The sequence below is a fragment of the Delphinapterus leucas genome, chromosome 1, assembly GCF_059928025.1.
Source record: "Delphinapterus leucas isolate spDelLeu-1000000601 "Yukka" chromosome 1, BTC_Dleu_Yukka2, whole genome shotgun sequence".
In the NCBI taxonomy this organism is placed as follows: Eukaryota; Metazoa; Chordata; class Mammalia; order Artiodactyla; family Monodontidae; genus Delphinapterus; species Delphinapterus leucas.
This window is the reverse complement of record NC_143129.1, coordinates 144,453,212-144,480,516: the sequence shown is the minus strand read 5'-3', so window position 1 is coordinate 144,480,516 and position 27,305 is coordinate 144,453,212. Positions and strand designations below refer to the sequence as shown.

At 55.4% G+C, this 27,305-nt stretch overlaps 2 protein-coding genes across 12 annotated transcripts in view; one reads left to right on the top strand and one right to left on the bottom strand.

The window, feature by feature from the left end:
- Nucleotides 1-26,111, top strand: PCSK9 (proprotein convertase subtilisin/kexin type 9). Of its 4 annotated transcripts, none has more exons than XM_022575773.3 (12): nt 3-530; nt 3,694-3,885; nt 6,075-6,198; nt 9,746-9,879; nt 10,105-10,246; nt 13,223-13,419; nt 14,448-14,631; nt 15,231-15,320; nt 15,648-15,796; nt 16,912-17,089; nt 18,816-18,997; nt 20,516-26,111. In XM_022575773.3, exons 1-12 carry the CDS (start codon nt 327-329, stop codon nt 20,732-20,734), a joined length of 1,995 nt encoding a protein of 664 aa, XP_022431481.1. In that variant the 5' UTR covers nt 3-326; the 3' UTR covers nt 20,735-26,111. The 4 variants fall into 4 exon arrangements, with proteins under 4 accessions (XP_089778189.1, XP_022431481.1, XP_089778195.1 ...); XM_089922069.1 differs by having other exon boundaries at nt 15,147-15,320; nt 16,870-17,089; XM_022575772.3 differs by having other exon boundaries at nt 5-530; nt 15,147-15,320.
- The window catches only part of USP24 (ubiquitin specific peptidase 24), a 148,246-nt gene continuing 146,409 nt past the window's right edge, over nt 25,469-27,305 (bottom strand). For all 8 annotated transcript variants that reach the window (XM_089922052.1, XM_022575774.2, XM_022575775.3 and 5 more), the window contains one exon: nt 25,469-26,558. In XM_089922052.1, the coding sequence (XP_089778178.1) occupies nt 26,496-26,558 (63 nt within the window). In that variant the 3' untranslated portion in view covers nt 25,469-26,495. The remainder of the gene's footprint in view (nt 26,559-27,305) is intronic.

Below are 27,305 nucleotides of genomic sequence, written 5' to 3'. Positions count from 1 at the left end.
CCCGGACCCTGGGCGTCGCGCACCCACACCCCGGAAGGTTTCCGCCGCGGCGTCGAGGCGCGCGCGGCTGCAGGCGGGCTCAGGCTCAGGTCGGGTTCGAGCCAGGAGGGACGAGCCAGGCAGTGAGACGGCCCGAGGCCGGCAAGCGTCTCCTCGGCGCAGCCCCGAACCGGGAGGCCTGGAGCCCGGCCCAGCGCGCGTCCCCGCCGGGGCCCGAGTCCCGCGCTCGCATCGGGTTCCCCGCCGCGAGGCACAGGCGCTGCGGACCTGGCCCGCGCGCCGCCCCCGGGTCTCCCCGCCCGACGCAAACCTCTCCTCTCCCCGCGATGGTTACGGGCAGCTCCCGGCGGCCGTGGTGGCCGCCGCTGCTGCTGCTCCTGCTGCTGCTCCTGGGACCCGCGGGCGCCCGCGCGCAGGAGGACGAAGACGGCGACTACGAGGAGCTGGTGCTCGCCTTCCGGTCGGAAGAGGACAGCTCGGCTGACACGGCCCAGAACGTGGCCACCGCCACCTTCCACCGCTGCGCAAAGGTGCGGACGCCGGGGTGGGAGGCGGGGGCGAACCCGCGCGGGGACCCGGGCGGTGGGCATATCCTCTCTGACCTCAGTGCCCCCCCACACTCCGGAAGGGAGGGGCTGGAGTGAAAGTCACTGGGGCGGGGGGGTGGTTTGCTCACCCGAGGACGGGCTTGGCGCGGATCTTGGGGACTGCGGGCGCGGGGAGAGAACCGGCACGGCGGCTCTTTGGGGTGCACTCTACGGGGGAAAGATGCACGGGGCTCGGAGACTGGTAGGCGCCAGGTAGGACGAGCAGAGCACCTCCAGGATCGCCTGCTCAGATCCTGGACGTGCCTCACCACTGAGGCTCGGGTGGGTCAAGGCGCTAATGCCCGAAACGTGCTTAGAACGGCCCCGGGCAGAGAGGAGATATTATTATACGTCCTGACGCGGATCGGGAAATCTGGGTAGTGCAGAGTGTGTGTGGGGAGTGTGGGAGGGGGGGTGCTTGGGGGTCTTGGGACGAGACGGCGCTACTGTGACAGGGGTGGAGCGGGAGAGAAGGCGAATGAATGATAGTGGCGGGAGGCAATTTCTTCATGCCACAAAACTCACATTCTAGGATTGCATCTTCTTCAGCTGAAGAAAAGAACAAAACTGAAGGGGAGGGGACGGAGTTATTCTCCAGGCCTGTTGGGGTCCTTGGGCTCATCTGGGAAGGGCTTGTTTGGTGCTCTCGGGAAAGAAGGAGCCTGGTAGCCGCAGCCCATTCAAACGCCGCCCAGAGTGGGTGGGGCGAGTTTCCTGAAGATCAAGGCCAGCGCCTGGCCGCTGGGCTATGGGAGCTCCTGCCCAGGGTTGGGACTGCTGGTTCCCTCCAATTATAACCTTCCCAGGGCTCAACTGAGGTCCTGCTACCGGGCTTGGAGTCAGCTCTGGGGTTGAATCCTGGCTCCATCACTCACTAGCTGAGTGGTGCTTGGCAAGTCACTTAACCTCCGAGCCTCCATTTTCCTTATCTTTAAAGGGGAGGTGACAGTCCTTCCCTAGGGTTTGTTGTGAAGAGTCAGTGCTGGGCAGATGGAGGAATGAAGGGAAAGGGGCTCTGTTGCCCACATGAATGACCTCCCCACCATGTGAGCCAATGAAGAGAGCACTGTAGGAGGTAGCTATTTACCTTGCTGCAGTGCGACCTCCCAGTCATGCCCTTTTTGCTCCAGACTGCAGCTCCCGGGGCAGAGGGGAAGTTCTAGGCTAATGGACATCTGGCCTGCACTTCTGCCCCAGCTCCTCTGCCTGAGTGTGCTGGGTGCAGAGGGGTGTCAGGCCCTCAGTGTTGCCTGTGTCCTGTGTTAGTGGCAGGAGGGGAGGGACCTCTCTTCTTCAGTCTGGCTCTCACAGAAGAGTGAAGTTTACTCAGCTCATAGCACCTTCTTCCTTGTTCCCTGAGCCTTTCACCATCTAGAAGGATGTTGATGGGTTGTGACAAGGTTGAGAAAGGGCGTTTCAAGTCACTGCCCCCAAATAACTATTCTAGAAGTAGTAAATACCCCATCCTGAGAGGTGAGTAAGCAGAGGCCGGACAACCAATTAAAACAGGTTCTTGAGGGTACTTCTTCCCCAGCGGAAGTTTGGAGCAAGAACCTCCAGAAGTTCATTTATTCATTCCTTCAATGGATATTTTGTAGAGATTGAATTTGTAATGAAAATATTTTTGGCAGGCAGAGAAAGATTTTAGACCAATCCTTTTATTTTATTCATGAGAAACTGAGACCCAGAGAGAGGGGTTTCACCCCCCTGATGCATTAGAACTAGGCTTCTAGGGCAAGTCTCCTTCCAGTGCACAAAGTGTCCTCCCAATTCATTAGGTTTTCATTTCGCTGAGGGCATTTTAGATGGGCCTTTGAAGCATAAATAGGAGTTTAAATAAAAGTGGCAGGGGAATTTTATTCTAGGTGAAGGGGATAGCATGAACAAAAGCTCAGACCTGGGAAAGCTAGAGGTGGAGAATAGGGAGCACATGTCCACAGTTCCTTACCTCCCTTCTGAAATGTAAAATGTTCTGAAACCCAAAAGGTTTCTTGTAATTTATTTTGTGGTAACCTGACCTGAACTGACATGAGGTTATTTATAAGTTATCCCACTGATGTAAATATTTATATTCCTATATTTTGCTGCATAGATTACAATATGCTGCTCCAGACGCCTCTGAGCATCCTGATTGCCTATTACTACCTTTCTAAAGTTCAAATAAGTTCTGAATCTTGAAACCCATTTGACCCTAAGACTTTGGATAAAGGGTTGTAGACTGTATTCTACTCTGGTGCACGTACAGAGATGTGGGAGATTAGGCTACAGAGGTAGGTTGCAGCGGGGACCAAGGGGCAGCATGGAGTTTGGACTTTGTCAGGCTATGGGGAGCCACTGAAGATCCTTGAGCACAGTTGTGTCTGTTTGAGAGCAGTGGGAGCAGATAAGAGCTAAGAGCAAACAGATCTGCTCCTGTAGACCATGGCCTTGAGTCTTTTATCCCATGTGAGAAGTGTTGCCTTTGCTCACTCTATCATCCCTTCTGTTTCCTAGATGCTTTACACAGCTATGTCTCTTAGCCTTCCCAGCAGGCCTGTGTCATAGGTATTATGTTCCCCACACCACAGAGGAGATATCTGAGGTTCAGAGAGGTTGAGTGACTTGCCCATGGCCACATAGCCAGTAAATATTGAGGTTGGGATTCAGGCCATGGTTTTGGACTGCCTCCGGAGGGGGTCAGGGAGGAACTAGAACCGGGAGGAATTGATTATTTCAAATTGAGACACGGGGAAGGGAGGTGTAATGAAGAAGGTCTTCGGGAGGAGGTGGCCTTCAGGCAGGACCTCCAAGGGTGGCCAGGCCTTGGTCGGCCCCACAGAGAGCTAGGTGCAGGTGCAGACGAGAACCTGGTGTTGACTGTGGCCCATGGTTCCCGTTTTTGCCCGACTGTCAAGTATGAAAGTGTGGTATATGTTACGTTACTGCTAAGAGTTGGCTTCTATGTGGTTTGGGGGTCCTAATTTGGTGACTTCTCTTTATACTTCCTATACTCTATGGAGTTTCTTTTGCTGTAATTCTAACTTGTAAACAGAGGTGGATGAAGCACCCACAGCACCCTTCTTCTTTTTTTAATGTCATCATGTCACTCCTCCTCACTGGGGGCCAGGACGCCTGGAGGCTGCCAGGCACCTACATGGTGGTGCTGAAGGAAGAGACCCACCGCTCGCAGACGGAGCGCACCGCCCGCCGCCTGCAGGCCCAGGCCGCCCACCGCGGCTACCTCACCAAGATCCTGCACGTCTTCCATGACCTTGTCCCCGGCTTCCTGGTGAAGATGAGCGGTGACCTGCTGGAGCTGGTGAGCTCCGTCTCTGGGCGGGCCACTTCCCGAAAGGGCTGGGCTGTCTCATGCATACAGAGCACTGTCCTGGGTGTGCCCATGGCTGACCATCGGGAGGCAGCAAGTGTTCACAGAGCGCTTACTAAGTACCAAGCGCAGTGGCTCCTGGCCTTCGGTACAGGACGCCCTTCAAGCCTGGCCATACCTCAATGGTACTTCATCTTCATCTGAGAGATGAGGAGACCAAGGTTCAGAAGGGACCACACAGACAACCAGAGGCAGAGCTGGGATCAGACCCAGTGGTCTGTCTTCCAGCTGTCTTTGTGTTGGTGAACTTGCTGCCTATGAGAACCCTACAGGAACAAGGCCCTATGACATTAGTGGAGCCAGAGTCATTTTATTAAAACATGACTCAAGGATCCAAAATTCCTTTGAAACTGATGCTATTCAGAAGGTTCCTCCTGTAGGACAGGGAGGCTGTTCCCCCTCCAGCCTGACCCTGATGCCACATCTTTGGTGCAGGGGCAGAACAGACATGGGTAGTTGAGGACTTCTGGCCTCCCTTCTCCTCATCCTGGCCCTAGTGCTTTAAATGCATATCTTAAAAACCTTTCTTGGTGAGGTTCCCTGCGAAAGGGGGCTCCGCTTGAAGCGAGTTGATGGATGTAAGATTTGTAGCTTTAATAAAAAGGCAGAAGAGAATTTGGCAAATGCACCTCGAAAAACAAAACAAAACAAAAAACAACCCTTTCCTTGTTTTAGTCTCTGCTCCCTTCCTCCCAACCCTCCCCCCCTCCCCTGTCCTCCTAACTTGATGAGGACACATGGTTCCCACTTTCATACTGATTCTCCACGTGGCTGGGGTGCTTCATAGCCTCCTGCAGACACTGAGGCCCAGAACGGGACAGGGTCTTGCCCGAGGTCACACAACACATAACCGGCAGAACGAGCGCCTAGGCCCAGGCCTCCTCACTCCACTGTAGTGCTTCTGCATGGTCTCATTCCGTTCAGCGGAGAGCGGCTGAGCCACTACAGTGTGTTAAGTCCTGTGGGGACAATGACGTGGGTTAGACAGGGCCCAATCCCTTAGTCTAATAGCGGACACATCAAGTTAATGCCTTCGATCAGTCTGCTCATCACGTATTTAATGAGCACCTACTACGTGCTACAGACATGAAGATGGACCACCAGCACTTTCCCTTGAGCTCACAGTTCAGAAAGAGAGACTGAGAAGTGATGGCCAGTCAGTTAACTGGGGGATGATATGCCCAGCACAGTGCGGGGGAAGGAATCAGATGCCCACAGAGCCAGATGGCACGCATGAGCCCCGAAGGCCAGGCAGCTTCTCAGAGGGGAGACACTGCCAAGCTTCAGGCCACGGACATGTGCCCTCAGGAGCTGGGCTTTGGCATTGCGCCAGCCTGGGTTCACGTACCCTTACTAGTTTGTCTAACCTTGGGCAATTTTCTTTACCCCCTGAGTCTCAGTCCCCAACCTGTAAGCTGTCATGAAAATAGGAACGGTTCTTTAAGGACTAAATGAGATCGTCAAGTATATAAGCAGATGCTAAGCACAGAAACTCACAGAGGTGTGGACAGGTTAAGGAAGCCCACAGGGACACTGAGGCACCCAGGGGTGAGTTTTCCTGACAAGTTGATGGGCGAGGAGAGGGAATAGTGTCTTCTCTGCCAGGTGGGAGCTGGAGCTGTGGAGCAGGGGCTGCCCCGGGGGAGCTGTGGTCACCAAAGGATGCAGCCACCGTGGGAACCTTGCACCAAAACAAAGAGGGAGGGAAGACACCCTCTCATCCCCCCAAACTCCTTCTGGGCCTCCCTCTGGCTGATCCCAACCAGAAGTCACTGCAAGGAGGCCTGGGTGCTGCCATCTGCAGGGTCAGCCTCCCCACGCCTTGCACGGTGGAGAAGGGCGGGAACGGATCTGGGGGAAACAGAATGGCCAGTGAGGGCATCATGATCTGGGCATGGAGTCCAGGTCCAGCCTTCCCCGGGGCCTGGGCACTGCCTGGCTCCCCAGATGGCATGTCAAATTCAGAACCTGAGCAAGGAAACCCCACACCAGGAGGGGACAGGTATGGGACTGGCGTGTGACCCGGGACAGGCTTGATCAGGTAGGTTAAGGGCTGTGGCTACGGCTGCTGTCAGCCAAATGGCTTTTGAAGCCGAGCCCCACCTCTCTGCCTTCTGCAGGCCCTGACGTTGCCCCACGTCCAGTACATCGAGGAGGACTCCTTCGTCTTTGCCCAGAGTATCCCGTGGAACTTAGAGCGGATTCTCCCTGCGCGGCGCCAGGCGGATGAACACCACGCTCCTAGTAAGGGCCCCAAGCTCCCTGCGCCGCTTCATCCCAGCGGAGGCCATGTGCCGCTCTCTCCTCCCTGTCTATGGTCCTCACCTCCCAGGGGCGTTAGAGCTCAGTACACTCTACTGACCCCTTTTCTGTCCCATTCCACCCAATCCAGCCCCCATGCCCTGCCTTCCTTCTGCCCCAGGTACGATGCAGAAGTCTGTTTCTTTAAATGAGCCCCTCTCCCACCTTCTAAAAGTTCACGTTTGCCTCTTCTTGCCATTTGGCCCATCAGGCTGCACTCAGGTGGGGAGAGGGTAAACCTGACCTTGACACCCGCTAAGGTCCACAGGTCTGGGTGATCCCAGTGCCTTGAGGACAGGATTGGACCCCATAACAGGACAGATAAGCCCTGTTTGCCATGCCCCCAGCTGGTCTCTGGTCTCCTGCCTTGCCCTGCACCTCCCTTCAGCGTCGCTAGGCTTCCTGGGGTTCCCTGCGTGGGCTACCCTGTGTGTCCCCTCCAGGCCTCTCCCCCGACTCTTCCCTCTGCCTGGGGTGGCCTGGCCAGGAGGAGGAGAGGCCAAGGAAAGTGGCCTGGGTTTGGGCAGGGCCTTGTAGGGGGGTGGAGGTGCCATTTATTGAGCTGGGGAAGAAGGGAAGGACACCTGGTTTGGGGAGATCAGGGGTTTTGGCTGGCCCGTGTTCAGCCTGAGAAGCCTGCAGCATGAGGTCTGGAGATCAGCAGAAAGACGATGCAGGGATGCTCCAGGACTCAGCCAGACCTGGGGGCGCGTCCAGCCTCCGCCCTTTACTGGCTCACGTGGGGTCTCGGGAAGCCAATTCCCTCCCGGATCCTCCCCTTCCTCGGCTGTAAAATGGGCACAGTAACCCCATCCTGTCCTCACAGGGTGTTGTGAGGCTGTTGGTGTGCAAATGCTCTGGGAACTGAAAGGCTAGGCAGGATCTGAGTTGCTGTCATCTGACAGACGGTAGACCTGGGGCCTCCCAGGGCTCGTGGCCAGGATGGGAGATGAGTAGGAAGTGTGGAGCGTCAACCCCAGGGTTGATAGCGGCAGAGGTGCGGGGCCTGGTCAGGCAGGGTGTGCTGACTGGTCTGGGCAGCCTGTGGCCAGGGAGGGGGTGCCCTTTGCAGGAAGAGCCTGCCTCTCCACACCCCAGGCTGCTCCTCTCTAGGCAGAGACTCAGGGACCTCCCGGAGCCGGCTAGTACGGGGAGTGGGGAGGGGATGCTGTGCAGGGGGTTCCAGGGGACACCAAGCCAAGCAGGAGAGAGAGAAGGCCACAGCCCCTAAATTAGTTTCCTAGGGCTGCCCTAACAAAGTACCACAAACCCGGCGGCTTAAAACAATAGAAATGTACTCTCCAGTCGGAAGTAAAAGTGTCAGTGGGCCAAGCTCCTCCCAAAGGCTCTAGGGGAGCATCCTCCCTCGCCCCTTCCAGCTTCTGGTGACTGCAGCGTTCCTCGGCTATGGCTGCATCACTCCTGTCCATGCCTCCTTCATAGGATCTTCTCTGTGTATCTCTCCTCTTCTGTTTTTTTATGAGGACACATCAGTGGATTTAAGGCCCATTGGGATAATCCAAGATGATTTCATTTGGAGGTCATTAACAATCACATCTGCAAAGACCCTTTTGCCAAATAAGGTCATGATCATAGGTCCTAGGGGTCAGAATGTGGACATACGTTTTCTGGGGTGACCGTTGGACCCACAGCCCTCCCCCAGGCCAGAAGCAGACGTACGATCCTTTCCTTCCCCACTGGGATGCCCATGGATTGCCTTACCCTCCTCCTGCGCCCAGTGGCTGTGAGAGGTGGCGGGGATGGAAGGCAGGAACGTGGAGTCCATCAGGAGTCACGGAAGGGCTTGGCTGGATGAGGCCCCCCGGGGGCTGTTGGGTCGGAGTGGGGCGGAGTGGGCACCATGCACATGAGTGGAGAGTGGCGCACCCGGCCAGGAGCAGACCCTTCCTTCACAGAGAGGCCACCTGGCAAAGGGCTGACGAGCACAGGCTCTGGAGCCAACTGCCATGCGCAAACCCAGACTTTAGCATTTTCAAGCTGTGTGAGCTTGAATGAGCCTCAGGTTCCTCTGCAAAAACGGGAGGTGATGACAGTATGTGGGGGGCTGTGTTGGGGTTAATGCTCTTTATGCTGTAGCAAGCCTCCATCCCTGTCTGGTATAGAGCGAGAGTGCTGTCATTTCAGCCCTCCCCCTCCTCTCCTTCCATGCCACAGTGAGTTCTCGAGTAGCCACTCTGCTCCAGACACTGTGCTAGGTGCTGGGGACACAAAGACCAACAAGATGGACTTGGTCTCTGCCCGCGCCCACCCCAGCCCCCCACTCCGCCCAGAGCTTCTAGTGCATGAGGGCTAATCCATTGCTTACACAGATAGCTACATGACACCAGGTAGTCTGGATGGGGTAGGAGCTACCAAGGAGTCTGGACAGCTGTGAGTATGGAGTCAGGAAAGGTTTCCTGGAGGAAGTGACACTCAGCCAAGCCCTGCAGTGGGTATCATTAGCCCCACCAAGGGGAGCATGTCCAAGCAGAAAAACAAACAAGGACAGAGGCCCTGAGGCAGGAAGGGGTGTGGCCTGCGGGGAAGAGGCAAGAGGGTCAGGGTCAGGGGCCTCCTGGGCAGAGATGAGAAGGAGAACTTGGCTGCCTTCCGAGCTTCTCAGGCGTGGCAGGGGCTGTCCTGTGGGAGAGAGAAAGCTCCCTGCTCTGGAGGGATGCAGGCAGGACTGGGCGCCCACCTGCCAGAGGCCGCAGAGCTCCCTGCACTGATTCAGAGGCTGTAAGAGGCCACTCGCAGGTCCCTTTGCCCTTAGTGGTAACTCCTTTTGAGGCCGCTTTTCCCCTCTGGAGAATCTGAACTGACCCAACTAGAAATGATGAAGTGTGTAGGTGGTAGGCTTTTGGTGAATTTCCAATACTGCTGTTTCCTCTGAGGCTGTAACTTGTGTCAGTTGGAACCAGCCACCGTTGAGCCATCCTGGCACCTGGTGGAGTGGAGAAAGCATGGGCTTGGAGCCAGGAGGCCCAGATCCACGCATCCTCCTTGAGCCTCGGTTTCCTCTCTGTGAAATGAGCTGACCTGCTCAGATGGCCATACAGGCCTGTTATTCTCCTTTTACTTGCCAAATCCTGTTCTGTCTTTAAGTTCTGTGGCCTCAGGTTTGGGGAGCTGTGAAAAATTTTAAGTAGGGGCTTGGCATAGTTTTTTCCATTGTATTTATTAGTTTCGAGTGTTCATATTGTTATTTCATATTAATATTAATATTATGGAGCCAGACTACTTGGTTCTCTTGCTGGTTCCACCATCACCAGCTATGTGACCTTGGACAGTTACTTACCCTCTCTGTGCCTCACATTCCTTGTTTGTGATATAAAGATATAAAAGTATGTACCTGGAGAGGATTTTCTGAGTTGACGTATGTAAGGTGCTTAAAGCAGTGCCTGAGACATGGTAAACAATTTATATGTGTTAACTATTACATTAACCTCATGGTTATTCTTTCCTTTCGAACAAACCTCACCTTGGAAAGCTGGAGGTGGCCTGGTGGAGGTATATCTCTTAGACACCAGTATCCAAAGTGGCCACCGGGAAATTGAGGGCAGGGTGGTAGTCACTGACTTCGAGAACGTGCCCGAAGAGGATGGGACACGCTTCCACAGACAGGTGAGCATGTCCCTCAGGCGGGGGGGGGGCTGCCCCCGTCCCTCATCCCCGACCTGGAGTTGATGCCACCCCCGGAGTGCCACAGCCGCACCCCTGCTGGCCTCCGCAGCTGTCACTGCCCCTGCCCTGCCATCAGTTGTGGGTGGGGACGTCTGTCCGGTCACTCACTGATATTATTACAGGGTGGATGAGCTTTCTCACTCGGGTCTTGTATTGGTCGAGCAGGCAAACAAGTGTGACAGCCATGGCACCCACTTGGCAGGGGTGGTCAGTGGCCGGGATGCTGGCGTGGCCAAGGGCGCCAGCCTGCGCAGCCTGCGTGTGCTCAACTGCCAAGGGAAGGGCACGGTGAGCAGCACACTCACAGGTGAGTGATGGCTCCGGACGTACTGGTTTCTGCATCCAGACCTGGCATGGGACGGGGCTTCAGCCCAGAGAGAACTGACTCCTGACCGAGGAGACCAAGGCAGCCTCTGCCCCAGAGGCAGAGTCCCAGAGTGTCAGAGTGGGCAGGGCCCCCAGGGGGCATGAGTGCCGATGGAGAAACTGAGGCCCAGAGAGGGGCAGGGCTCAGCCCAGGCAGGTCCTGCAGCTTTGACCCCTAGTCAGTGGTCTTTCTACAGTTTCACACTGCTCCCCTTTCCAGATCTTTTAAAATAGTTGCGTCTTTTGCCATGTTACTTTAGATTTGGATGTACCCTCGAGGTGATCTAAGCAAACTTTCCCCATCTTCTGCTTAACACCGGGGGACTCACTCCTCGTGAATGATTGGAGCCCTGGTTGGGTAGACCTGGTAGAGGAACTGGCAGAAGACTTTTTCCAGACTCTTGCAGGTTTTTCCATCCAGTCACCTCTGGCAAGGTCCAGCTTAGAGCTAGGACCCTGGGAGGCCTGTGGACAGAGAAGAGGGTGGGAATTCTCACTTACTGAGTTCCTCCTGTGGCCAGACCTTGAGCAAAGGACTTTGTACTCCATACCCTGAGGGTGGTATTGTAAGCCTGTTAAACAGTTGAGAAAATCATCCCAGAGAGGGAAAGTGACTTGCCCAGGGTCACACAGCCAGAGCCAGTGGCCTCGCTGGGGAAGGTGCTGGCTCTGAGTTTGACCTCCACTGCAAGCGCCCAGACCCCTGTGTCAGACGCTGGCCTCTGAGCTGGCAGAGGTAGCCATAGGCCTTTTTGGAGGGCTGGGAAGGGCTGGTGGTGCCTGCCTTGTGCTTGGTGAGTGAGCTCTGCCCTAATCCTTTGCAGTTTAGTGCACAGGTTTTTGTTTGTTTGTTTAATTAATTAATTTTTGGCTGCATTGTGTCTTCATCGCTGCGCACGGCCTTTCTCTAGTTGCGGCGAGCGGGGACTACTCTTCGTTGCGGTGCGCGGGCTTCTCATTGCGGTGGCTTCTCTTGTTGTGGAGCATGGGCTCTAGGCACGCGGGCTTCAGTAGTTGTGGTACTCTGGCTCAGTAGTTGTGGCTCGCAGGCTCAGTAGTTGTGGCTCGCAGGCTCTAGAGCACAGGCTCAGTAGGTGTGGCATGTGGGCTTAGTTACTCCGTGGCATATGGGATCTTCCCGGACCAGGGCTTGAACCTGTGTTCCCTGCATTGGCAGGAGGATTCTTAACCACTGTGCCACCACGGAAGCCCTAGAGCACAAGTTTTGATGTTTGGTTTTAAAGGCAAGAATCAATAATCCCCTGCCCTATCAGGTGACCCTTCCTTCCTGTCCCACCCCTTTATCCACTGACCTCAGCTCAGCAGGCCAACTCCCAAAGGTCAGTGTGCAGAGGAGGGGAGGCCCGCTTGTGCCCTGAAAGGCCTTCCACGGGCCTGGCGCCCTGGGCTTGGAGGGTTTTCCGGGGAAGAAGAAGTCCCCGCTTTGGGAAAGGCCCCTAGCACATTACCTGGAGCAGAGCAGGGGCTCCATGAACAGTAGCTTTTACTTTTGTGGTCACCACCGGTCTCCTCTGTAAGCAGATTGTTGAGGTAAAGTGTGTCAAGTCCGAGCACAGAAACATACATACAGTTAATGAATGGCAGCTGTAAGCGTGCTTATTCCTCGCCTCCACTCCTACTTCCGCTCTGCCCCTCCTGGTGTGAGGGGCAGCTGTCTTCTCCTAAGAGGAGCCTGGCTATGGGACCCCAACTCCCACCTCTGCTGCAGCCCTGGGGACCTCCCAGAGGTCCAGATCCAGAAGGTTCTGAGAGGTCAGCTGGCCACACCCCCATCTGACGGGGCAGGAGCCGGAGCCTGAGAGGAGAAGCTGTCAGCTCCGGGTCCCCTGGCACGTGAGGGCCAGAGCTGGTGTTAGAACCCAGGTCTCCACTGGGCCTGGGCTCCAGGCTGCACACTCGGCCCTGGGGCGGGGGAGTGCAGCCGGGGTCAAGGCATGACACCCCCCCCCCCCGAGGGGGCAGGGTTATCAAGTCCCCCCCCACCCCCCTCTAGCTCCAGGGCGAGGAGCCTTTTGATCCTTGACACAGTCCGAGCAGCAGTGCACCCTTTCACACATGGGAGGGCAGGGTCCCACAGCTGCGAGTGGGCAGTGTGGACTCACTGGAGTGTGTGTGTGTGTGTGTGTGTGTGTGTGTGGTGGGGGAGGATTGCTGTACACCAGCCCTCAAAGGATGGCGACGAGGCGAAGGTCAGAGGCAGGGCAAAGGGGGCCCTTCCTGTTCCTCTGAGAATCTTACTTATCCTCTTGGTGCCTCAGTTTCCCGGAAAGGGAAAATAATGGTAAGGTTACTGGGAGGATTGTGTAAATTCCCATAGTCAGGCACTTAGAAGGAGCCTGGTGCGTATAAGTGTTTGGGAGTTGGCTGGTTTTATAAGTGCTGCTGTTGTTAACATGCTTCCCACGTGTATTAGTCAGGGTTGTCCAGAGACACAGAACCAACAGGATGTGTGTGTATATTTATCTTTATAAATGCATACGTATACACATATGGGCGGCTTAGCTTAAGGAGCTGGCTCATGTATTGTGGGGATGGGATCTGCAGGGCAGGCTGGCAGGCTGGCAGGAGTTGATGCCGCAGTCTTGAGTCTGAAGGCAGTGCACACACAGGTTTCCTTCCTCCTTGGGGGACCTCCGTCTTTTCTCTCAAGGCCTTCAACTGATTGGACGAGGCCCACCCCCATTATGGAGGGTAATCTGCTTTACTCAAAGTACTGATGTAAACATTAATCACATCCACAAAGTACTTTCACAGCAACACTTAGACCTATGTCTGAGCAAACACCCGTAGCCTCGCCAAGTCGACGTGTAAAATTAACCCTCACGGGGGCCTTGGGGGCGGGGGTGGGGAGGGGGAGCGTGCCTCCTCATGGGTGACCTTGGCTTTGTCCTCTCAGGCCTGGAGTTTATTCGGAAGAGCCAGCTGGCCCAGCCGGCGGGCCGGTTGGTAGTGCTGCTGCCCCTGGCGGGTGGGTACAGCCCGGCCCTCAACGCTGCCTGCCAGCACCTGGCTGGGACGGGGGCAGTGCTGGTGGCCGCTGCCGGCAACTTCAGGGATGACGCCTGTCTCTATTCCCCGGCCTCAGCTCCCGAGGTGGGTGCTCCCCAAGGGAGGGGAAGGTGGCAGGTGGGCCCCTGGGGGCTTCATGGGGGTTGCTCCTGAACTGGCCTGGCTTTGGAAGGATGTATCAGAGACTGCCAGGGCCGACCTGGGCAGAGGAGGGGCTTGAACCTCCACCATCCCAGTCTGTGAACAGCACCAGCCTCAACTCTCCCCTCCCCCAGTGCAGCTCCAACCCCACGCCCTGGCCCCTCTCCCTCCGAATGTCTTGTGACTCCCCCGGCCCCTTCTCCCCAATCCCATCACCTCCGTCCATCTGCTGTCCCCTGGATTGACACCATAGCTCCCTCTGCTTTCTCCTGGCCTCCCTCTCCCAGTCCACTCGGTAAGGGCCCCCCCCGCCGCCGCAAGGCCCCCTGAGGCCCTGCATTGGTGTGTCCCAGGGGAGCTACATGAGCACAGAGATGACGCTTCTAGCTTGAGAGGTTGACCCAGTGGGTCCAACGCCCGTCCATTCCTCTGACTAACATGCGAGGGCACCTAATGGCGGTGTGGGCACTGGGGGGACTAAGGGGAAGGAATCTCGTCCCACTTCAAAGATATCATAGTCTGGGGGGTGGGTGTTGGGGGGCACACGTGTGAGCCTGACAGTGATGGATAACCTTCCCTGGCTGCCGAATTTAAAATCGCATAAAGCGGACAAAACCCAGCAGGTCTTTTGCACCTTGCCGGCTCTGCTTTCCTCCTTAGCACTTATAACCACCTAATGTGTTGCATTGTTTACTGTTTGTTTACTGTCTGGGTCCCTCCCTAGAATGGAAGCACCTCGGGGACTTCGGGAATGGTGCCTGGCATATGGTAGGGAGAGAGGGCAGCGCCAGGGCCGGGTGGGGCAGAGAGTGCCAGAGCTCTGCCTGCAGAGTCAGATTTCCCTCAGGAGGGGATATTTGAATGGGCCAAACAGGTATACAGGAGTTGGCCAGCCCAGTTGGCAAGGTCTCAGTCTCCCTACATCCTCTCCTTGACTCCCCTCTCTGCCATCCACTCCCTCACCTCTCCAGGTCATTACTGTTGGGGCCACCAATGCCCAGGACCAGCCGATGACCCTGGGGGTCCTGGGGACCAACTTTGGCCGCTGCGTGGACCTCTTTGCCCCAGGGGACGACATCATTGGTGCCTCCAGTGACTGCAGCACCTGCTTCACATCACAGAGTGGGACGTCACAGGCTGCCGCCCATGTGGCTGGTGAGTAGCTGCCCCACCGCCTCAGCCATCATGATTCTGACAGCCCCTTTGGCAGGCAGGGTCTGCACCAGGACCACGTGTGCCAGGCTCTGTGTTGGGTGTGGGGGAGTAAAGATGAGTCAGACTGATGGTGCCCTCAAGGACGCTCAGTCTGATGGGGGAGGCAGGTGCACAAACGGTGTAGCCAGGGCTGTGTGGAAGAGAGAGGCGCCTGACCAGGCTAAAGGTCAGGGAAAACTTCCTGAAGGAGGGCCGTTTCATCTGGGGTTTGGTGGATGAATAAGAGTTTACCTGGCAAACAAAACAGCAATTGCCAAGGCTCGGAGGTGCGAGAGCAGGATGTAAGTCTTACTCTGGCCATCTTTTAGCATGGGATTGCAGGTGGTTTAACTTCTAAAGAACAGCTTGGTGTGTCTGTGTGTGTGCGCACGCTCACGTGTGCACCAGGAGAGGAGTCCCAGGTCGGGAAGGAGGGCCAGGCCACCACCATCTCTCACCGCCTGCTCCACGGCCAGGCATTGTGGCTAGGATGCTGACCGCTGGGCCGGAGCTCCCCCTGGCCGAGCTGAGGCAGAGGCTGATCCGTTTCTCTGCCAAAGACGTCATCAATGAGGCCTCGTTCCCCGAGGACCAGCGGGTGCTGACCCCCAACCTGGTGGCTACACTACCCCCCAGCACCTATGGAGCAGGTCAGCAGGATGGCAGGGTGGGCAGAATCCAGACTGGGGCTTGGGAGGTCTCAGGGCATCTGTGTGGCCTGGGCAACCTTGTCCCTCCCTCATCTGTGGAGGGAGGATTTGGCCACCGGCTCCTAGACACTGGGGGAGATTGAGTAGGACGGGCTCCGAAAGGGCTTTGCAAGGGCTTTCGTGACCTGTTTTAATGGGAAAATGGATCACATTCCTTAAGGCCCCTCTCCCCCACCAGGAGCCAAAGATCTGGAGCCCTCTGTGAGCAGAGCCCTGACAGAGGCTCCCTCCCCAGCCACCCCTCCTCACCCCAGGGCCTCGTTGCAGGTGGGCAGCTGTTCTGCAGGACCGTGTGGTCGGCGCACTCGGGGCCCACGCGGATGGCCACGGCCGAGGCCCGCTGTGCTGTCCCTGAGGAGCTGCTGGGCTGCTCTAGCTTCTCCAGGAGCGGGAAGCGGCGGGGCGAGCGCATTGAGGTGACCTATACCCTTCCGTCGGAGCGTGAAGTGGGGTTCTCGCTTCCAGGCCTAGATCTGCCTGAGCCCCATCCTCCTCTGAACTCCAGCACCCGTCTGCAAGTTAAAGCCGAACAGGGCATATCTCAGTCACGCGGTTTGGGTGCTGCAGGAGGGAGGCACACGGAGGGTTCCCGGGAGACTCTGCAGGATGAGACTGGATGGATTCCCGTGCCTGCCTCGTGGGAGGGGAGGGCCGAGTGTGTGCCAGGGATTCACTGCCTCGGGAGAGGGGAGGGCCAGACGTATGCCAGGGATTCGCTGCCTTTGGACGCAGTGGTCTCCAGGGCCCTTTTCACTCAGATGTTCCACGGTTCTGGCAGTTGAGAAATCTCAAAGCAGCAGAAGAGGGGACTTGATGGGAAGGCTGCAGAGCCTGGCAGAGATGCCATCTGGCTGCAGTGTTTTGGTGGAAGGGCAGTGCCTAGGCCGGGAGGAAAGGGGCGGGCAGGCATTTCTGTCTGGGAGCCGGTGTCTGGGAGTGTGCTTGACTGTGCACCCTCCTGCACGTGAGTGCACGTGGGAGAGGCTGAGAGTGGGTCAGGGCTGAGCAGGCCAGGTCCATGCTCTGGAGTCTTAGGTTTCACTGTATCTGCATTTTTTTTTTTTTTTTTTTTTTTTTTTTTGCGGTACGTGGGCCTCTCACTGCTGTGGCCTCTCCCATTGCGGAGCACAGGCTCCGGACGCGCAGGCTCAGCGGCCATGGCTTACGGGCCCAGCCGCTCCGCGGCATGTGGGATCCTCCCGGACCGGGGCACGAACCCGTGTCCCCTGTATCAGCAGGCGGACTCTCAACCACTGCGCCACCAGGGAAGCCCCCTGTGTCTGCATTTTGAAGTCACTCTCAGTGTCCAGAAGAACTTTATAACACCCAGAACTGCCCATCTGCGGAACCGTCCGCCTTGGGTGGAAGCGAGCTCCTTGTCCTCAGGGGCCGGCTGGCCCCTCGCGAGGCCACCGGAGAGATTTCAAGGGGCTGAGACCAGGTGCCCGGGTCGGCTCCCTCCAGCCCCACCTCATCCTGTGTTTCGAAGCCTTTTCTAAAGCAGGTTCCTGTTTCTGTCTTTGGCTCTCAGGCCCGAGGGGGCAGGCGCGTCTGCCTGGCCCACAACGCGTTTGGGGGTGAGGGTGTCTACGCCATTGCCAGGTGCTGCCTGCTGCCCCGGGCCAACTGCCGTGTCCACACGGCTCCGCCAGCTGGGGCCGGAGTGCAGACCCAGGCCCGCTGCCCCCAGCCGGGCCAAGTCCTCACAGGTAGGCGGCTGGGCCCACCCCGGGGTAAGGAGGCGTCTCTGGCTCCTGGTGCACCTGCCCCCACCCGGCTGGCCCCATGGGGGAGCCCGACGGCCTGGTGTGAAGGCCAGTGCTACCCTTCCCATCCCTGTGACCCTGGGCAAGCACCTCATCTGTCTCCGTCTCAGCCTCCTCCTCCCTAAGAGGGGCGGCGGCAGTTCCTGCTTCAATGGGCTGCTATGAAATGAGTAACACCTAGAGCACCAGGCCTGGGGCATCGTAGGCATTTCCCCACAGGCAGTGCATTGCATAAGGGGCAGTTTAGGGAGTGGATCCGAAAGTGGAGCTGACCTTGGTTTAATCCTGGCTCTGCCAGTCGTCTGCTGTGTGACCTATACAAGTTACTTAACTTCTCTGTGCCTCAGCAATAGAATGAGGATGATGGGTGCTAAGCATTTAGCTTGGTGCTAGGACAACATAAGTGCTAGCTATCCTGGTTATCATCCATTGCTTTAGAATCCATCCTCTGATATAGGTAACTGTGGATGGGCCACCTTGTGTCAAAAACATGCCCTGGGTAGGTAGCAGGAAGTCGCAGGTAGGGACCTTGTGGGAAATCCAGGGATGGTGCCCCTCAAATCGGGAGGGGGGCTGAGCTGTCCTGCTTGGAGGGTGCATGGGATGTCCTGGGGAGCGTTTGGGGAGAGGGCAGGTAGTGGGCCTGGAATAACTGGCTCAGGAGTTGATTCTTCATCGAGTATGTACTGGGGAGCCACTGAAGTTTGAGGAGGGTGACAAGGGCGAGTGACGAGTTAGGAGCTGGCTCTAGGAGGAGCAGCTGGTGATGGCTTTGCAGGGGAAAGATGAGCCCAGTCAGGTGGAGAGGCTGGGACAAGTCCAGCAGGCCACCGGCTATCTTATTGGGGTCCTGGCTTGGTGGGAAGTCCACCGTGTTCTGATGGCTCTCCCCTTTGGCAACGCCCAGCAGATGAACTCCAGGGCACGTGCCAGTTCAAAGACATCGGAGTCATAGAACCCACTACCTATGAAGCACGTCCAAAAGAGTCCCACTTTACAGCGAAGGGAACTGCACCCTGACATGCTGAGTGACTTCTCCAAGGCCGTGCAGCTAACACACAGGCATTCCAGTGACCATGACCCTAACAAGTGCAGAGCCGTTGCCCGGTGCCAGACGCTGTGCTGGGCTCCGCGTGCATGTCCTCACTTCACCCTTGCAGCCTCCCTTTTCCTTTTACAGAGGGAAACTGAGGCTTGCTATAGCCTAGGAACACTCTCTGAGGTCTTGTAGCCAGGGGGTGTGCCTGACTCCCAAGCTCTGGAGGGAGGCCCATGTCTCCCAGAGAGACATCAAGCTCACCCCTGAACTTCTGCCTGGGTGGCTGGGTTATGGGGAGGAATACCATTTCCTGGTCTAGCATCTCAGGCCTTGGGGCCCCCTCCCCATGTCGGGGTGGAGAGGAGATGATGTTTTCCCTGAGACACTGAGGCCCAGAGAGAGGTTGTATGGCTTTCCTAAGGTCACACAGCAGGCCAGCAGCAAGGTTGAGCTGAGAACCCAAGAGTCCTGTCGCTCAGGCTAGTAGTGCCTTTTTCCTACCGAGACTTGTTTCTGCGTTTCCCAGCTCCAGACTCAGACCCTAAAAAGATGGAGACTGAATGGGGTGGGGAGGAGAGACAGAGAGTCCCTTAGCATCCAGGTGTTTGAGCCGGCCCTCCTCTTCCCCAGGCTGCAGCTCCCACTGGGAGGTGGAGGACCTTGGCACCCCCAGCCGGCCTGTGCTGAGGCCACGGGGTCAGCCCGACCAGTGTGTCGGCCACAAGGAGGCCAGCATCCACGCTTCCTGCTGTCATGCGCCGGGTCTGGAGTGCAAAGTCAGGGAGCACGGGATCCCGGGCCCTGCAGAGAAGGTGAAGGGGCTCGGGGGGTCGGGATGGGAGCCAGATGCCACGTGGGGTGGCACGTGTCCATCCTGTGCAGCTTTTCTGGGTCAGTGTTTGTGTCACCACCATACCCTCACATATCTGGGGAGTAGCTTGTGGGGTGGGTGCTGTCAGCAGCTTTTGCAGCTGTGTGGACATCACGTGTGTGTGTGTGCGCGTGTGTGTGTCGCTGGGCCAGTTTTTGCTTTTGTCCGGCTTAGTGAGATCTGCTGTTGGGGCATGCCTCCCTCGCTTCGGAAGAATGTGTGTAAATGTGGCATAAGAAAAGCAGTCCACACACATTCACTGATTAACCCATGTAACACATCTGCTGGGAGGATGACTCAGCCATGACCCGGAGGACGGGACACCTGAGCTGAGCGCTGCAGGTGGAGGAGAGGCTAGAGGGGCCAGCGAGGTGAGGAAGGGCTTGCAGAGAGGGGAGGCACGCTGGGGGACTGGGGCGTGAGAGGCCCTCCGAAGCTGCCCGTGCAGACCCGCAACCTCCCTATGGCTTCTCTCTAAGTCTCCTTTTAAAAGCCACAGGGAGCTTCTTAAAAGGAAGCCCTGGGGAGTCCACTCTCCTGCCTCAGAGAGGTTTTTAAGAGCAAGTCTGTAGTGATTGTGGTCTGGATGCTGCATTGCTCGAGGGCAAGGGCTGTCTTGGGTCCACTTGCTCAGCATGTATTGAGGCCTCTGGCATTCCAGGCACCATTCGAGGGGGTGGAGATACAAACCTGACAAGTTCTCCTGGGGCATCTTTTCTAGTGGGATGACAGTAAACGAATGAGTAGTATTACAGAGTACTTAGAAGATGCTGTGGAGAAAAGTAAGGCAGGGAAGAGAATGGGGAGGGGAAGTTCAGGAGAGGCCTCACTAAGAAGGTGGCAGACAGGACAGGGAACAGTGTTCCAGGCAGAGGGAACAGCCGCGGCAAAGGAGCACCAGGAACAGCCAGAGGGCCAGTGAAGTGGGCACTGAGTGAGGGGGGGAACCAGAGACAGGATTCAGGTGGGGCCTGAGGGCCACAGTAGGGACTTTGGTTTTTGCTCCAGTGAGCTGGGAGCCACTCAGCGTTCTGAGCCTGGGGTGGGGGCAGGGGAACGGGTATCTGACCTGGGTGTGAGCAGGTTCGTTCTGGCCGCTGTGCCATGAAGACTGCAGGGAAGGGGGCAGAAGCAGGGAGGCCTGCTGTAGGCAGGTGGACAGCTACGGTGACTGTCCAGGCCCGGGGGGCGGGGGCTCGGCCAGGGCAGGAGCACGGAGGATGCTAGGGCCTAAAGGAGGAGCCCACAGACCTGAGGGACTGGACGTGGTGGGAGCAGCGGAGGGGGCAGTCCAGGCTTTGCTTTGCCGCTGGCCGGGATGGGGAGGGCTGTGGGAAGCATGGTGTCGGGGGAAGATGAGTCTGTGTTGGCACGGCAGACACCAGCCTGTGCCCTCCTGGCCTGGCTCACAGTGTGCCGAGCCATACGTGCGCTTTCTTTCGTCCCCTGGCCCTGGCAGGTCACCGTGGCCTGCGAGGGAGGCTGGACGCTGACCAGCTGCGGGACCCTCCCCGGGGCCTGCCCCGCCCTGGGGGCCTACGCGGTGGACAACACGTGCGTGGTGAGGGGCCGGGACATCGGAGCAGGAGGCAGGACGGGCGAGGAGGCCACCGTAGCCATCGCCATCTGCTGCCGGAGCCGGCCCTCAGGGGAGCAGGCCTCCCAGGAGGCCCAGTGACCGCCCTGCCCGGGATGCATGCATGGGGAAGGGGCCAGGGCCTGGGGGCCGTGGTCCCAGGCCTCGGCTGGGCTTTGAAGTGGTTCCTCCTTACCCCTTCCTCAGCCTGGACCCCAGGGAAGAGGATACCTCTTGCTTCTGGAGCTCTCGCGCTGGCACTCGGGGTGCGCCGGCTCCCCACCTGGGAGAACCCCAGCTCTCGGCCTGGATCACCCCTTCCCAGGCCTGAGCTGCATGGGAGGCTGAGTGAGTAGGGCTGCAGGTGCCGGGCAGTCCCTCCCTCGCTGTGGGGCTGGGTCCACATGCCACCGTTAACGCTGGTCAGGCTGTGCCCAGCTTCCTGCCAGCCGCTCCCAAGATGCCAACACTGTGGGTAGAATTACTTTTATTGAGCAGTCAGTCTTCAGGCCTCCGTGCAGGAGGTGGTCATTCTCCTGTGGGTAGGCAGGGAGGCGCTTGAGGGCTGGAAGGGGCCAAATATTGGTCAGGGGAAGTGAAAGGTGGAGATGGCCGGCCCCTCATCTCCTGCCCACTTTAGGGACGCCCTGTTGGGCTCCCGAATTAGTGGAGGATCAGTTTTCCATGCCTCTGGGGGTGCAGGGTGGCACTGACAAGGGGTGACGCTTTCCCACATGTGGCCAACGTTTCAAAGTGTCCAAAGGGCTTCTCCACCCACCTTCTCACAAGAGTTTCAGAGTAGCCCTGGGGCAAAGGCAGGGCCTATATTCATACCCATTGAATAGATGAGGATGTTGCGGCCCGAAGCAGGAGCCCAGGGTCAGCTGCCAAGATGCCTTGGTTCAAGTCCTTGCTCTTTAGAGAGATCTCCATCAGTTCGGTGATCTCCACGGGCCCTCCCAGTCCTGTTGTTAAGACTCACCTCCCGAAGACAGCTTGTTGACAAAATTCCTAGCTCTTGTACCCACCAGCGGCATGACGGATGCAGCCAGATGTGTCCCAGGTGATCACGAGGCCGTGCCTTTGTTTCTCCCAGCTGCCCTCACCTGGCCTGGTCCCGGCTTTGCAGTCCACCTGGCATCAGCCTGCAGGGGGACATCACCCCAGGGATGACTTTTCAGTTCCCAGTGGAGGGCCACGTGCTCCATGCACTCTCTCACCCAGTCCTCGCACCTACCCTGCACAGTACACACTGTCATCCCCACTTCAGAAGGAAACGGAACCAGGGGTGGGGGTTGGGTGCCCGCCATTCACACAGCCAAGAAGTGAGGTGGTACCAGGGTATAAACCCAGATATGTCCCTAAAGCCAAGGCTCTTTTTGCTGCACCAGGTTGGGCCCCCCCATCTTTATAATAACAGAGGCTCATTAGGGAACACAGACCTGGGGTAGCCCTGTGAGCAAGGACAGAAAACTGGGCAAAAGGCACTGGCCGATTCACGGGGACCTGAGTGGAGAGGGCTTTGGAGGGATGCAGGGACGGAGGGGGAAGGGGAGAAGGGGGAGGTGCAACTCTCCCTCCTTGAGCTCCCCTACCCCCAGCCCCACCCAAGCAAACAGGCACGCATTTATCTTTTTGGTCTGTTTGTCAACGACTCTCTGTTGCCTTTTTACAGCAAGCAGCTTTTCTAGATCTCTGTTCTGCTTTTGTAACTTGAAGATATTTATTCTGGGTTTTGTAGCATTTTTATTATACAGTGACTTTTTAAAATAAAAACAACTTGTCATGACTCTTGCCTGAATTTGACCGTCTAGGATGATGCCTTGCTTATACCAGATGCCTGATAACGGTCTGTGGGGTGGTTGAGTAAATCAAGCCTTTGAGGAGTGTCTGTCTTTTGAGTACAAGTACTTGAGTACTTGTGCCCGTCCTGGGATAAAATCAGCGTCTTCCTCTCGCTTCCGAGTCCCCCCAGCAACCAGGGCTCCCCCTCCTTGGCAACTTCTGCCCCACAATGTTCTAGACGCGTGGGGCGCCCGTGTCCTTTCCATTCTCCTCTCCCAGCACCTGGCACAGAGCCTGGTGCAGAGTCAATGTTTATGGTATACGTTAATTATACGAGTGGCTGAGGCTTCTATAGTGAGTATTATGTCCATGGTCATTTTTCATGATTTGAAATTAAGAACAGCCTCAGGACTTTGCACCTGGCCAAGTATAACCATCCCATGCAATGCGGCCCCCCCGGCCCCCAGCCCCACTCTGAGGCTGGCAAGCGTAGCTGTCTTAAGCAAGGCCTAGCTCTCAACAGCCCATGTTATAAGTCATCAGGGAATCGGCCTGCAAAAGCAAAAATCCTCTCAAACTCTATTTGCTGACAATTTAGTGTCATGGAACGCGTTCAAGAGCGGCCAGCTGCTAAGGGCCTGACTGCCAGCAGGCATTTGTGTAAGTGGGCCCGCTGGCACCCCTCGCCCATCACCCAAGAGTCGGGGGTCAGTTCCCTAGCTGTCCATGCCCGGATGGCTCCAAGATCTGAGAAAAGGGAATGACTGTTCTTGCAGAGGTTGGCAGCTGGTCACCGGGAGTTGGGGAGGAATGGGTGTGGACCGCAGGAGGAAGGTCTGGAGCAGCAAACACCCCAGGAGAGGGGAACCATGTGGGCAAACGCAGGACATTAGGGGTGAGGCTGAGACCTGCGGGATCCAGCAAGAAATCCAGCTTGACCAGGGACGTGATTTATGCTGGGGACCACTGGGAGACCTGAAAGCTATGGGGGAGATGTCTACAGGCCACTGGTCTGAGTTTAGCACATCCTTATCCAGCTTTGCAAACGAATCCTGAAATGGTCAGGGTATCGAGAGGAGGAAACAGTGAAAGGCTTAGAAAAAGAGCCACCGCCCCTCATTATTAAAGAGTGGACCTTATCCACACCGTCAGTGCAAAGTACAAAAAGGAGGGCTTCCCTGGTGGCGCAGTGGTTGAGAGTCCGCCTGCCGATGCAGGGGACGTGGGTTCGTGCCCCGGTCCGGGAAGATCCCACATGCTGCGGAGCGGCTGGGCCCATGAGCCATGGCCGCTGAGCCTGTGCGAGGCCCGCATACCGCAAAAAAAAAAAAAGAATCAGCACCATTTCCCACCAGGTCACTGGCCCCTGGCACCCCTTCCCCCGACCATAGCCATTTTCTGATATACACAGAAAAATGTCAGTGAACCCCCAACTCTGTTTTTGAAAAATTTATTTTATACCCTCAGAAGCTAAGAACTGCCACTCAGTGAACCAAATTTAGAATTAAGTTTCTTCCCTAGTTTATCTACTTCCTTTTGAAATTTTATAAACAAGATTTTGTACACAAGAGGTAGCAGAGGAAAATTCCAGTCTGCTCGTTCCAAGCTCAAAAGGTAACGGCACACGCCTCGATGTTAGCAGGGAGGGTGGAGCAAGACAGGGTGAGTCTGGTGACACGTGCTCTAGGCCCGCGTTTGTTCTGTCAGGGCCGTGTGTGGGCTCCAGGGGAAGTCACGGGCCAGGTGCCCTTCGGAAGGCTCATTTGCGTTCTCTCCCAGGACGCCTCTAACGGGCTGATTCGGCCATCCTAAGAAGGGCCTCATGAAGGGAGCTTCTTGAGAAAACACAGCATTGAGTTTAGTTGTGCAATTCCTACTCGATTTGCAGACCATTTTGAAAGATTTATAAAAACATCTTCGTCCAAAAAAATTGGCAGTAAAAATGACCCTTCTTCCAAAGTAAGCCTGTCGTAATTGTCACTTTGTTGTATGACATTAAAAAAAAGTCATCAGCAGGTTCGTAGACTGCAGCCATCGGAAATCAAGGTTACTGGCAACGTGAAAGTGATGTTCCTCGCAGCAACAACGTGAGCAAATCAACCAGGGCACCTAACGTCAGCGGCAGGTGATGCTGGTCCTGAAGAACATGACCGTGAGGGAGCAGGTGCTGGGGGCTGTGGAAGGCATTGTTTCCATAGGAAGGAGGGGACAGAAGTGGCAATTTCACTCCTGAATCTGGGCTCCTGAGAGTGCAGCTGCCAGGGTGATATCATCACGCTTTACCACGGCTGGCATTTCAGCGTCACGCCCTGTGGGGTCGCTTTGTGAGGATGGGGATGGAGGGGACGGCTGGGGAGATAGTAGGACATGGGTTATTCATGTGCTCAAAATCCATTTTGAAACATCACACTTGAATTTGCAAGAACAGCAGAACCACATAAAATCTGCCGGCTGCCTCTGACCCTTCCTCTGGGGCGCAGCTCTGCTCTTAGGTGTCGGCCCTCCACCTCCTCAGTGTCTTTTGACAGAAGCCACCACCAGCCTGTCACACAATCACAATCCAGCCTGGCTGCACCGTAACTTCAACCTTCGACCGTGAGATGACAGGGTCTGCAGTGCGCAGTGGGAGCAGCTGTCTGTCCTGTCACAGGTCCACTGAGCCTCTCTGACTCTGCAGGTCTATGACTGGGGCCACTCGGCTCTTCCTGAGGCTCCCCTAGTCCTGTGCGTGCTGAGCACAGGACCAGGCAGGGCACACAACCAAAGGCAAACAGGGTTGAAAATGTGTGTAGTGACTCAAAACCCAAAACATACAAAATATATGAAATATGTTGGCATCCCCCCTCCCCTCCAGAAAAAGGGGGAGCTGGCATCTAACCTGAAATGAGTGCATGGTACAAGACTTGGGAAACACAACTAAATGGATGGTTGCTCAGTTGCTTACTAGTTATTTCTTGTCCCCATCTTTTTAGTGTCAATTAGTTATGCTGAGGAGAAACTAAGTCTCAATTTCCTTCTCTGCATTAAAATGTCTAGAAACTCACAAAGCAGTGTCTTTCAACTCAAATATTTAAACTTCATATACAACCAGTACCAAGGGTTTCAGTAATTATTTTTCAGCAAAAGCAAATGATTGCAGGTCACATGACTTAAGACTACAGTTTATTCAATATGTCTCCAAGCATTAAAAAGATGATTTTATGAAGTCAAACTCAATAAAATTATATCTTAAAGTGCTTTTTATTTTGCTCTTTTTAAAATTTGTTTTGGGAACAACTCGCAAATTCTTCAGTAACTGATGTCAAAGAACGCACCCTGCACTTCTGGAGAACACAGCATTTTTTTTTTTTTTTATTGCTCTTTCAATCTCAGTTATATCAGAAAAATACCTTAAAGAGCTTAATTTCCCAATTTTTGATCCTGATAACATTTCATCAAGATCCAAGTTTATGCGCAGAGCTCTCATCCAGACCAGCCTGAAATTCTATACAAATAGGGAGACATATTAAATACAAAGGTCTGTGTAAACTGAATTCTTTAACTACTAATTTACAGTGAAAAGGAACTTTTATCACATATCTTTACATCATTTTAAATTGGATACGCCTATTCAATGTTACTGCAAGATTAAAAATTTGCCCGCACTCATCTAAAGGCAGCTTGCTTTTTTTTTTTTTTTTTTTAAATATAAAAACCAAAGGAATTTCTTTTGTAGCATCATAGAGAAAGCAACAGCTTTATCCTCACTCACTCTTGTTATGTTCATGTAACAAAACAGTCTACCACCGGCTTTATTTCCCAAAACCTCCACAAAAGTGTCAATCCACATACGGACTGTGCCCCCAGGGGTCAGCGGATCCACAGGCTGGGGTTCTTCCGCTGCCAAACAGCTCCCAGGCCTTCCCCGGGGGCTGAAGAGTGCTTTCCTTAAAACACGTGCTCCTCCCTTCACGGCAGGCTCTCCCGGTCCAGCCTCCAGGCTTTTCCAAAGGGTTCAAGGATGAGATTCTGATTTCAAAAAGGTCCTGAGCATCTAGTAACCGTGACGTGACTTCTCATCATGTGCTGGGCACGTCCTCTATGGATCGACATCGTCCAGGTCACTTCTTAACTCGCTGATCATCATGGGCGATTCAGAGCCCTTTGGGAAAGGAAAAGAAGTTAAATACATAGAGTTAAGTTAGAGAAAAAAGTTTTTCTATGCCAACGGACTTGTGTTCTGCAGTTTAAACATGTCCTCATTTAACTACTTAATGTTTATCAAAGGGCAACAAAACATAACAAGTGTAACACCTTATAATTCCTGATTATGCAACACTTTCATTTCTGTGTTCTCATTTAGTCACAGAAACAATCTAGTGACTTGCCTGCAGTCACAATGTGGCCTTGGGTTAAATCAAATCACCATGCTGAGTCTCAGCTTCCTGCTGTGAAATCAGGGTAACAGCGACCTCACAAGGTTGTTACGAGGATCCGAAAGATTTAGAAACAAACAAAACAGCACACAGAACATCAGCAAGATTCATTTAATGAGGCCTCTGTGCCATGCACTGTGATGGAGCTACAGAGATAGCTTTACAGAAGGTTACAGACCAGAGGGAGGACACGATACATGTCATTACATTTAAACCTGCCGCATTATTTTGCACATAGTAGGTGTTCAATAAATATTGCATTCCTTTTTCTACTATAGCAATTAGTATTAAAAATACTTAAAAAATAAGCTTAAAATTACGATTTGACTCCCCTAACAGATTTCAATGGCATGAGGCCCTTCTTTTCAAGGGTCTGTGTTTCCAGGAAGCCTGGTGAGAGCAGGAGGAGGAAGGGGTGATTCTTCATAACCCAGCAGAACAAGGTACCATCTGGAAGGACCACATCTGCAGCC